Raw genomic sequence first — 12656 nt, forward strand, 5'->3', positions numbered from 1 at the left:
GAAGGAGATTGTGTCCCCAAAGTCCTGCTAAGGTGCACAGGTCCCTGGGGTGAATTGCAGCGCGTGCATGACGCACCGCCCTCCTCTGAGGTGGTTATTTGGATAGTTTACGGGTGAGGCCCAGAGAGATATCGGTCACCCTGCAGGGAGGCCACTTTGGAAATCCTCGGTGACTCATCCTGGTGGTGATTTCACAGGGCTGAATCAGTGCCTTGGAGTCACCCTGCAGACCCAAGGGGCCTTGCAGGTGCAGGGCAGGCGAGCAGTGCTCTCCAGTCCTTGAGTGCTTAGGCTCTTCCCGTGTTTGGCGGGATGGGAGTGACCCCACCCCTGCAGCTGGCCAGCGTCTGCATGTGCATGCTTTCATCGGGGACTTGCAATTAGGGGACCCAAGAGGAAGGAGCAGGGACAGCCTGGGCTTGGGGAGAACAGCAAATCCCATCATCCCAGAGCTCGGGAACCAGCTTGGAATGTGCACCAGCCAGCTCTCCGGGACTGTGACAAGGCACCTGAGATAATCCACGTATAAAGAGGAAAGGTTGTTCTGTGTCATGGTTCAGATATTAGGTGTCTCCTAAAAAGAGCTCACGTGTGAGACAGGCCGAAATGTCCAGAGGAGAAATGATTGGGTTGTCGCGAGGGTCTTGACCTGGTTAGTGAATTAATCCCCTGTTGGCATTAACTGAGTGGTAACTGGAAGCAGGTGGGGTGTGGCTGGAGGAAGTGGCATTGGGGACGGGGCTTTGGGGTGTATATTTTGCATCTGGAGAGCGGAATCTCCCTGCTTCCCTCTGCCACATGCTTCCGCCATGATATTCACCCTCTTGGATTATGAGAGAGAGATCTAACCTCATTAGTGGATTAATCCACTTATATGGATTAGCTGGGTGGACACTGTAGACAGGTGTAGTGTGGCTGGAGGAGGTGGGCCGTGGGAGTTGTCCTTATATTTTGTTCCTGGAAGGTGGGGTCTGTCTGTCCCGAGCCCTGTCCTGAGCGGCTGTCCGCCACCACCCCCTTCCGCCATGATGTCCTGCCTCACCGCGAGCCTGAGGAATGGAGCCAGCTGTCCATGCACTGAGACCTCTGAAACCTGAGCCCCCAAGGTGTCCATTGTACCCTTGGCTACTTTAGAATCCTGCAAGAAATAGGTCAAGAAACCCCCACCTGCCAGCTGCCCACTGTGGTTTGGAGATCCCACCACGGATCCCTCCTACTGACCTGTGCGTGTCCAGGGCTCTGAGTTTCTCTCTCCCTCCTGCCCGGGTTTTAGCCTTGGCTTCCTCCTCTGTGTAACCAACACCACCAGCTGCCTCTCCGCCCCACAAGCCACAGGAAGAAAATAATCCCGGTCTTCACCTGCGGCCGAGAGGCGTCCCCACAGCATGCCCCTGCAGCTGTCGTGGGCTCCGGGTGCTGGTCTCCTTCTGTACGGTCCAAGGACTTTTCAGAGGGCAGATTTGATCGGAGCGTCCTGGGCTGGGTACAGGCAAGGTGCTAATTTTTAGGCTGCTCATTTAGAACGTGGATGTGAAAGAACTTGGATGTCGGGCCAGGGTGGAGCTGGCGATGGGTTATGAGAGGTGTAGCCTAGTCAGTGGATTAATCCAGTGATATGGATTAACATGGATTTTATAACCATATTCTAGAAAACAAGCTATCTGAATATGGTGTGTCTCTCTCTCTTAAACACAAGCACTCTGATACTATGGCAGTCAGTCCAGCAACAGAGATGGCTCCTTAGTAACTAACGAGAGGGTAGCATATACAAAGATGGTCTAAGTAACTAATGAGAGGGTAGCATATATAGAGATGGTCTAAATAACTAACGAGAGGGTAGCATATACTAAGGTGGTCTAAGTAACTAACGAGAGGGTAGCATATATAGAGATGGTCTAAGTAACTAACGAGAGGGTAGCATATACAAAGGTGGTCCAAGTAACTAACGAGAGGGTAGCATATACAGACATGGCTCCTTAGTAACTAACGAGAGGGTAGCATATACAAAGATGGTCTAAGTAACTAATGAGAGGGTAGCATATATAGAGATGGTCTAAATAACTAACGAGAGGGTAGCATATATAGAGATGGTCTAAGTAACTAACGAGAGGGTAGCATATACAAAGATGGTCTAAGTAACTAACGAGAGGGTAGCATATACAACTGGATACCCTGGGTAAAGGGATGATTCATGTCTCCTATGGAGCGGAGCAGCACCATGCCCCTCAGAATACCATGCGATTTAGAAATTGTGAATCTTATTTCGGCTCCATCTCTCTCTCCACGTGGAAACCTGGTGCTTTCTTAGAGGGTCAGTTCCTTGTGGAGCCGAGCTTGCCTTTCTGGTCCTACTTGCACGACTTAGTCTGTCTGTACACACAACCAACTGCACAGAGGCTTGCGCACACTTGTGTCCGTCTGAAGTTTCGGGGGCTTGTTCAGTGACAACTTTGGGAAATGAAACCTGAGAGACGGCCCCACCACCGTCTACCCAGAGAGAGTGGCACCACGGTCCAGGGGAGGAGTCTCCCCTGAAGATGGCCACCTCATGTTCTTTCCCACTGAGTGAGCAGGACAGGCTGTCCTTTCAGGGAGACCCAGGCTCTGCTCCCAAACGTGCTGCTGCAAATCGATCCCTTGGGGAGTCTTTGTTCTCTCAACAAGGCTGCATGTGACCTCTGGGCCACCAAGATGGCTTGTTTAAGTCAGCTCTTTCTCTGCTGTGACCAAAGGACCCGACAAGAACAGGTTAGAGGAGGAGAAGTTGATCTGAGGCTCATGGTGTCCAAGGTCCAGTCCATGGTGGGTCGACTCCATGGCTCTGGCCCAAGGGGAGGCAGAACAAAATGGCGGCAGGGCCTGGAGGAGGAGAGCAGCTCAGAACAGGGCACCAGGGAGCAGAGAGAGGGAGAATCCAGGGACAAGATATAGTCCCCCAAAGCCACTCTTAGTAACCTACCTCCTCCACTCTTACCCTCCCTGCCCTGTTAATGCACATCAGTGGATTAATCCACTGACTAGGTCACACCTCTCCTAACCCAATCTTTTCAGCTCTAAAATTTATTGCATTGTGTCACACACGAGCTTTTAGGGGACACCACATCTAAACAATAACCGTGACATGAATAATAGAGTGATTTTGTAGCCATATCTTGTAATACAAGGTAGCCGAATATGGTCTCTGTCTCTTAAAATGTCATATTGTCCTTCTACTTTTTATCTTCAAGGAAGCGCTTTCTGACTCCTCCGCTTTCTGTATTGGCGGCCTTACTTGTCTTTTATTTGGGGACTCTTATTGAGGAAAGTAACACTGAGTTGAACACAAGCACTCTGATACTATGACAGTCCAGCAACAGAGATGGTCCAAGTAACTAACGAGAGGGTAGCATATACAGAGACAGTCTAAGTAACTAACGAGAGGGTAGCATATACAGAGATGGTCTAAGTAACTAACGAGAGGGTAGCATATACAGAGATGGTCTAAGTAACTAACGAGAGGGTAGCATATACAGAGACAGTCTAAGTAACTAATGAGAGGGTAGCATATACAGCCTGGATACACTGGGTGAAGGGATGGTTCATGTCTCCAGTGGAGTGGAGCAGCCTCATGACACTCAGAATGTAATTTAAAGCTTCTGAATCTTCTTTGTGCAATCTTCTGTGTGTAGTTTGCCCACTTCTTGGGAGGGTGAGAGTGATGGACTTTTAATCCACTTTGGGGGAGCAGGACATGTGATTAAGATAACTTCCTGGGATCCTCAGGCTTCTACTTAGGGATGATGTCGAAACTGTTTAATAGTTGGGGAAGGAGAATCATAGTGTAGGAATTGGTTATCTCCAAGGATGGGGAGGCTGAGGCAGGAGGATCGTGAGTTCAAAGCCAATCTCAGCAAAAGCGAGATGCTAAGCAGCTCAGGGAGACCCCGTCTCTAAATTAAATGCAAAATAGGGCTGGGGATGGGCTCAGGAGTTGAGGGCCCCTGAGTTCAATCCCCAGTCCCCTCCCAACAACAAAAAAAGAAATAATTAGACATGGAAGGAACTAATGCATGCAGCCTCTGTTAGATAAAACTCGTGGTATTTGTTCAAGAGTTGTGTGATGCTTCCATTGAGCATTTAGGGATCTTAAATGACAACAAAAATCACTTCCCACTGAGAACTGAAAGGGCAGATTTGCAAATCTAGCAAACTAAAAGTACAGTGGTCCTCCTGGTAGGCAAAGTTTCCCTTACTGAGTTTTCACAGTTGCCCACGTTAACCACTGTCCAAAAACAGGAAATTTCCAAAAACTCAGAATTCATTCATTGTTAAGTTGTTCTGATGTTTGATTTGTTTTATTTAGTTGTTCTATTTTATTTTTCACGTTTGTTCCTGATCTTTTACCAATCCTGATTGACAAATTAAACTTAATTATAGGCTCATGTGAATAGGAAAAAAAAAAAAAAACATTTATTTTCATGCCGTATCTTCACCTGCCATATCTCCAAGAAATGCCGGGATAGCGTTTGATATGGTTGGTGGCTTCAGGTACCCCCTGGGGATCTCGGAACATTTCCTTGCCACCCAAGGGGGTGTGATTATTGCTCTTTCTTTCTGAACAGAGGCAACTAAACCTACCCGTTTGCCCTGTTTGCAGAGATGAAAGCGTATTCTCAGTACTCTAGGGACACAGTGTCCCTTGCAGGAACACACTGATGTCATGATGGAGTTGCTTTTATCAGTAGAGAGTGAACTAGCCCAGTGTGGGATCCCCAGGAATCATTTTTTCCATGTGTGTTGGTTGGAATTTTCCAGAACTTCCTTGAAGTGCGATGACGTCATCCCTCCAACGCCAATGGGTGTCCTCTCTTGCTTAACTCTTTCTGCTTGAATTCTTTTTCTACGGTGATGACCTCCACCTACCCCCTACGTGAAGGAGCAAATGCTCCAGAGGGTCCTTGGTGCATTTTTGAGGAGGGTCAAAGGATCCCAAGAGCAACACATTTGAGAGCCGCCATTTTGAATTCACAACCCATTGTGAATTGGCATTCTGAGCTGGCCAAGACTGACTCACGTCTGTAGTTAAAAGTAATTCCTCAGTGTTAGGTGACAATCTCTCCTTCTGTTCTTTGTCTTTTAAGGTCTTCGTTTTTATCATCGTACCCAACTGGGGTCATGGGTTGTTGGACATCTCCCCAGTGTGGAAACCCAGGTCACACCTTGGCTTCCCAACATGTCTCCAAGGACATTTCCAACCCTTCTCACAACATAATGGTGGACACGAACGTTGGGTCCAAGTGGCCACCACACCAGTTCTTTGATGTCAAAAAAAAAAAAAGGTCCCACGTAGTGAGAGCCAGAACAAACCTTGGAAAAGGTTGAATGAAGGTCATAGGAATGGATTCTGGTGCCCACCAGGATCAGGGGTTGCATTTTGAGTTCATGGGAGGTGCCCAGCTGGGGTGTGATTTGGGATCCCCATGAATGAGGACGCTCCGGTCATCTTAGGGGACTTTAGAGAGAACCAGGTGGATTCAGGCGTGAGCTCAAGAGCGGGTTATCCGCGGGGGACATTGACCCAGGTGTAGATGGCTGTCCTCCTGGTTTAGAAGTCTCACTCTGGCTAATGAAACCCGAGGCCACAAGGAGGAATGCAAGATGGCGGATTCAGGATGATGGGATGGGTTGGATGGAGGGACCAGAGAGACTGTCTGTCCCCTCTGAAGAAGTGTGAGTCTGAATTAAGGTCTTGGCTTCTCTTTCCAGTCTTGGCCTTTGGTCCCAAGACTTGTCACCATCCCAAAGTCTGTGGGTGTTCAGTTCCCCTCTAAGATGGTACCCCATGTGCCTAGAACCTGCACCCATCTTCCTGTGTGCTTTATGTCATCTCTCTGTGTCACGGGACACCCGATACAATGCAAATGCTTTCTCAAGAGTCACGGTACCATATTGTCACCTATGAACCCGTTACCTGTCCATCTATCCATCCACCCATCTGTCCACCAGTTGTCTACCAATCTATCATCTGCCATCCGTCTATTAACCAGTTACCCGTCCACACCTATCACATCTGTCAGTCACTTGTGATTGACAACTGGTGTCTACAGCGTGGTGTCTACACGGCATAGATGCATTTAACACCACTCAACCGCATACGAGAAAAGGTTATGGTGGTAAATCCCACTCTATGTACATTTTTTTCCACCGAGAAAAAATAATGCATGAAAGCTAAGTAGATTCAAGTAGGTCACAGGGTTGGGCGCCATCTTGGTCCCTGTGTTTGGTTTGAGGAAGCCGATCCATTGAGATAGCTGGGAACGAGGTGTCATGTGACCCACTCGGGGACATTCTGCATGCAGAATTTGCTTGCTGGGTGTCATCCCTGATGGGACCCTGTAGGTCCTTCCTGAGCAAGGAGCGACTCTCAGTAACATTGTCCCCAAGTGCAGAAACACCTCTAGGCCACCAACAATGGTCCAAGACATTCTGCTTCTACTGAGGTCAGCTGAGCTTGGTCATCAGAGGACTCCCTGACACACAGACACCCCACCAAGGCCTGCGAGGGATTCGAGGGGCCAATACTTCCTGCCCCAACCTCCATCTTACAGACACACCACCATGGCTCGCCATTCAATTTCAATGTGTACAAAAAAACATGGCGGCCCAGTGGATTCCCTGACCCACAGAGAGCCCACTCATGCCTGCGAGGGGTTCCAGAGGTCTACACATCATGCCCCAATCTCCATCTTAAAAACACACCACCCTGGCTCCCCATTGGACTCCAACGTGTACCAAACAAACATGGCGGCTACCAATGTTTGGCCAGTTGGTGTGTTGCATGGACCATGTATTCTTCCTGGCTGAACCTTGTAGTCACATTTCCCCCCGGTGTTCTGCTAAGGAACACAGCCCTCTGTGGGATGCTGGACACTTCTGGTCAGTGAGGTTCAAGGCCATGCATGGTTGGTTACTTCATTGGCCACAGTTGACTTTCCTTCTGGGAAAGGGAGGCATGGTGGAGAGTCTGTCTCCGATGGAGGCTGGCCTTTGGGCCTCCTGTTCCCATCTTCTTAGAATCTTCTTGAGACTTAATATTTTGGACACCTCAGACCTTGGGAGAAAGGAGAGGGGGGTGCCTTTCTAGAGCTGCTGCCTTTACCCAGACACCCCTGTTTCTATCTTCCGCCCTATGTCACCTGATTGTCCTGTTGAAGCTGCAGGGAAGGCTGACCCCACGCGTCCTCCTCATCCCGCAAAGCTTGGGGACATGCTCAAAGATGCCAAGGGCTGGGGGGAGGGGAGGGGTTCTCTTTTGGGATGGGGTGGGCCACGGGGAGTTCCAGAAGGGACCGGTGGATGCTGGATGGGGCGTCTGGTTGGAGTGTGGGGGTGTAGTTGGTGACACAGTGGTCACCAACCTAAGAATTACTTTGCCCTCAAGGTCAAAGTGGCTGATTTTGAAATAAGATCATTTTTTTTGATTTTTGAATGAGGACATTTGTCTAGAATTGTTGAAAGAAAGAAAAAGAGAGCCGGCCACGCTGGAGGAATAATTTGCTGTTATCTCCTGTGGCTCTCTGGGGGAGGGCGTGGTTTCTCCAGGGTGGATTTTTACAAAATGGCGCCCACTTTCCCTCCAAGTGAAAGAGCCATTTGGGAGCAGGTGATTCTGCCCCTCTCTCCCTGTCATATGTGTATGTATCTGCAAATTTTATGTGACAGTGACCACCTGGGTACATCAGCCAGGATACCAAGCCTCCAACCCCAGTGGGATTTGTTTGGAGGTCCCAGATCCCCCTCGATGATTCCTTGGATGGCCTTCACCATCATGGGCAGACTTGACTGCTTATGTTCCTTCTCTCCTCTCCAGGGACGGGGACCTTCGGGCGCGTGCACCTGGTGAAGGAGAAGGCTGCTAAGAACTACTTTGCCCTCAAGGTCATGAGCATCCCCGAGGTCATCCGCTTGAAGCAGGAGCAGCATGTTCACAACGAGAAGTCGGTCCTCATGGAGGTCAACCACCCCTTCCTCGTCAAGCTGTGAGTTCCTCGCCTTCCCTTCCCCCTTCACCCACCCTGGGATCCCCCAGGGTCTTGTCTTAGGAGAAATGGGTTGAGCCCAAATGGACGTGGTGGTACACGTATATAATCCCAGGCTGGAGGCTGAAGGAGGAGGATGGCACATTGGAGGCCAGCCTCAGCAAAACTTAGCAAAACTCTATCTCAAAATAAAAAAAAAAAAAAGAAGGACTGGGGATGTAGCATCCTTGGATTCTATGTCTTAATGGGAAAAAAAAAAAATCTTAATGGCTTTATTAATTCCAGTCATCTTTTAGATTTCCATTAAGATGTACCCTGGACCTCCTTCCTGTTGAATGGGTCCAGCCTTTACCCAATGAATCTGTCCTTCCTCTTTGGCTTAGTCCATATGGGCTGCTACGACAAAATGGTTGAGATAGGTTATTTATAAACACCATTATGCATTCATTTATTGACCTCGGTTCTGGGGACCGGATGTCCAAGATCAACCTTGATCTTGTGTTTGCTGAGGGCCCCTTCTCTTCCAAGATGGCGCCACCTTGTTGGGTCCTCATAGCGTAGAGGGGGCAGGACCTCCCTTGGAGTCATTTATAAGGCTTAATTTCCTTATTAATGATGGCACCCTGGTGACCAAGTCACCTCCTGGAGGCCCACCTCTTACTACTAACACATTGCGGATCAGGGTCCAACATGGACGTCCAGACCATGGGGACAGGGTAAGAGTATTTCCCATGGATTTTGCCAAAGGTGTAGGCTGCCTGCGCGTCTCTCTTTCCCCATCCGTGGGGCCTTCCACCCAGCAACCCGTCTTCCATCCGCCATGTTGCTAATGTCCTTCTCCTGGATTATATGGATCCGGATTCACGCCAATCATTTCTAGACCCATCCTCACTGACGGCCCATAAGCCTCTTAACCCTCAGCATCTCTTGATCCAATCAAGTGGACAGTTCAGATTGACCGTGATAATGGCCACATGGTTTTTCCCAGATGCCTCCCCAAGGTTGTACTTGCACACCCACATGATAGGCACCCTCCGCACTTGTCTTAGCTCCATTTTTCTCTTACTGTAGCAAAATACCCGATGCTGGGTACCTTATAAAGAAAAGAGGTTTGCTTCATTCATTGGTTTGGAGGTTGCAAGCCTCACATTGGGAGGCTCCATTGGTTCAGCCTCATGGCGGTGAGCAGGTCGAAGTGGGTTGAGTTCTTGTTTTCGGCAACCTCCTGGGGCTTGGTCTTCTGCGCAGATTCTCTTTCCACGTGCTCCTCTGACTTCACGGCATACACACGTCGCCCCTGGTCTCGGGGCCACCCGGTGGCACCAGCCAGGTGTGTTAGCTTTTAGTGGGAAAATCACCTTCAGCAAATCGTCTGGAACATTCCGATTTGGGTTAAAAGCCCGTGACACTTTGTGTCCACACGGGGAGAAATGCTATGGCACCTTCCATAGGAATCTGCATCCTGTTTAGAATCTGGTGATTGAAAATCCTAATGTACTAATGTCCTTGCCCAGAAGCACAGTTTTTTGCTTATAAAAGAGAAATAGCTAGAAGGTACTACCCTGCCCCACATCCATGGGCTTCCTTTCTGGAATTTGGAAAATATTTCTTTTTGGGGGGAGGTCACAGGGATTGAATTTGGGGCACTCGACCCCTGAGCCCCGTCCCCAGCCCTATTTTGTATTTTATTGAGAGACAGGGTCTCCCTGAGTTGCTCAGGGCCTCGCTTTGACTGAGGCTGGCTTTGAACTTGAGATCCTCCTGCCTCAGCCTCCCGAGCCTCTGGGATTCCAGGTGTGCGCCATTCTGCCTGGCGATTTGGGATTTTTTTTGTTCCCTCTTTTTTTAACGGTAAAGCACAACACAGCTCATTCTTCAGGCTCTGTATGTCTTTGACATAACTAAATGGACGCGTCCCCTGGGTCCTGGAGGCTGGGAGGCTGAGAACTGGGTCAAGGTGCACCTAGTGCTGCAGACCCTCAGAGGTTCCCCCACGGTCACTCAGCTGAGCACCCCATGTCTGGCCAGCGCTGTGATTGTCCTGATTGCAAACCCCAAGAGGCACGTGTTTTCCGTGGGGTGGCACCTCGAGCGAAGGAGGTGTGGACTCCAAAGTGCCTCTCAGGTCTGTCCCGACAATCAGTCACTCGGTTTCTCTGAGCCTGAAGGAAGGAGGAAGAGATCTGCGAGTTGGGACTGTTTTGAGCTCTTCCTGTTTGAATGTGAAAAACAAAGACCTGCCAGGAGCGGTCTCTCCTCCTGGGTCATTCTGTACAAAGAACAGTTTGGGCACAGGAACAGCCGTCCCTGTCCCCAAACCTCAAATATAAGGAGATGTGTAGTGAGTTTGGGGTGTTTGTGTGGGGTTGGGCGAGGGAGCTGGGGTTCAGATGGTGAACGGGCACATTTTGCAGGAGGAATCGCTTAGTGTTTTTGTTCAGTGCTGGGCAGGGACCGCAGGGCACCACTGAGCCATGTCCCCAGTCCCTTTTTTTTTAACTAATATTTTTGCAATACCCAGGATCCATCCCAGGGGTGCTTAACCACTGAGCCCCATCCTCAGCCCTTTGTTTCTCAGTTTATTTAAGGACAGGGTCTTGCTAAGTTGCTGAGGCTGGCCTTGAACTTGCCATCCTCCTGACTCGGCCTCCCGAGTTGCTGGGAGTACAGGTGGGTGCCCTCGTGACCCCCTAGGATCAGAAGAGAAGCAGGAGGTGGACAGGGCCTTTGTTTTAGGGGAGCCACAGGGGTCAGAGAGCCAGCCTCTGGTCTCCTGGGGGCAGGGCTGGTGGCCCTGGAGGCAGTTCGGATCTTGTGGTTGCAGGGAGTAGTTGCTGCAGAGGTAACGGGTGGGGTCACGCTTGCTTCCTTGGAGGGCAGCTTTGCACGCTGTGGGGAAACTGTGACCAACTTTTTAAAGTCAGCTGACTACCCACAAACAGCCTGGTTTGGGCTTTAATTAGGAGCACCTGCAGAGGGAGCCTTGGCTGCACACTTTGCAGGCGAAAGACTGACAGCAGCCTCCGCCATAGCCCTGCCTTGAGCTAGAGACGCAGGAGGAGAGAGCCCTGGTCAGGCAGCTACTGCAGGGGCGTGGTCATGGGCGTGGCCACGGAGGGGTGTGGTCACAGGGGCCTATTGGCGTGCTGACTACGGGGCGTGGTTACCGTGGGGCGTGGTTATGCTAAGGTGTGGTCCTGGTGGTGTGGTTACACTGGGGAGTGTTCCGATTGGGTGTGATTGAGGTGGAGGCGTGGTTACAGTGGGGCGTGGTTATGCTAAGTTGTGGTCCTGGTGGGTGTGGTTACAGTGGGGAGTGTTCCGATTGGGTGTAATTGAGGTGGAGGCGTGGTTACAGTGGGGCGTGGTTATCTGTAAGGTGTGGCTGTGGTGGGTGTGGTTATGGGGGAGTGGCCACAATGGAGTGTAACTGAGGTGGGGGCGTGGCCACAGTGGGCGTGGTTATGGCTAAGGCGTGGTTACACTGAGGCATGATTACAATAGGCTGGTTATATCAGGGCATTGTCTCTGTGGGTGTGGTCATGGGTGGGGGTGTGGCTTCATTGGGGCGTGGTTTATGGCTGGGGGGTGTGGTTACAGTGGGACTGGATATGTATAGGACTACTTGCAGTGGGTGTGGTCGCTATGGGGTGGGTCATGGTGGGGGCGTGGCCACAGCTGGGCGTGGTTTATGACTAGGGTGTGGTTACAGTGGGACATGGTCACTATGGGGTTGGTTATAGTAGGGCGTGGTCACCATGGGCTGTGGCCATGGTGGGGGTGTGGCCTGAGTGGGCGTGGTTTATGATGGGCGTGGTTATGGTGGGATATGATTTATGGGTCTAATTATGCTGGGGCGTGGCCACAGTGGGCGTGGTTATGGGACTGATTATGAGGGTCTCAGTTAAGGGGTGCGGTTATGGGGTCCCTCCTGAGACTGGGAACTATCCGTGTGTCCCCACAGTTTGCTAACTGTTCAGGTTGACTCTCTCTGTTGCTTAACTATTTGAAAAAGACTTGGTCACAGAGACAAAAATTAAGATGGACACATTCTTTAAATTTAAAAATGTCCTTGTCATCAAGAGTAGCATCTTAACATTTATTTTCTTGGCTTTTTTCTTTGGCTCTCTTTTTTTTGGGGGGGGGTGTCAACCCAGAGGTGCTTAACTACTGAGCCCCATCCCCAGCCCTTTTTATTATTTTGAGACAGAGTCTCGCTAAGTTGTTTAGGGCCTCCCTAAGTTGCCAAGACTGGCCTCCAACTTGTCATCCTCCTGCCTCAGCCTCCTGAGCCACTGGGATTATAGTGGTGCACCACTGCTCCCACCCCATCTTTATCATTTTGAGGCGTTTAGTCCAGTGTCCTTAAGAATATTCTTAACTGTCATGGGACCATCCCTACCAGAGATTTTTTAACTTGTGAAATTGGAACTCTTATAACTCTCCATTTTCCCTCTGCCAGTCCCTGTGACTACTTGATTCTAGTCTCTGTCTCTGAGCTTGATGACTCTGCAGACCCCCTGTGAGTGGACTCATGCAGTGCTTGTCCTTTTGTGTGTGACTGAATTCACGGAGTATGATTTCCCTGGGGTTCACCCACCCTGGACCCTGCTTCAGAATTCTCTTCCTTTTGAAGGC

At 50.1% G+C, this 12656-nt stretch overlaps 1 protein-coding gene across 1 annotated transcript in view; it reads left to right on the plus strand.

Annotated features, from left to right (window-relative positions):
• Positions 1 to 12656, plus strand: part of Prkx (protein kinase cAMP-dependent X-linked catalytic subunit) — a 39121-nt gene that overhangs the window by 6839 nt on the left and 19626 nt on the right. Inside the window, exon 2 of the mRNA XM_078035371.1 lies at positions 7850 to 8018. Coding sequence (XP_077891497.1) covers positions 7850 to 8018 — 169 coding nt within the window. The remainder of the gene's footprint in view (positions 1 to 7849; positions 8019 to 12656) is intronic.

The sequence above is a fragment of the Ictidomys tridecemlineatus genome, chromosome Y (assembly GCF_052094955.1).
Source record: "Ictidomys tridecemlineatus isolate mIctTri1 chromosome Y, mIctTri1.hap1, whole genome shotgun sequence".
Lineage (NCBI taxonomy): Eukaryota > Metazoa > Chordata > Mammalia > Rodentia > Sciuridae > Ictidomys > Ictidomys tridecemlineatus.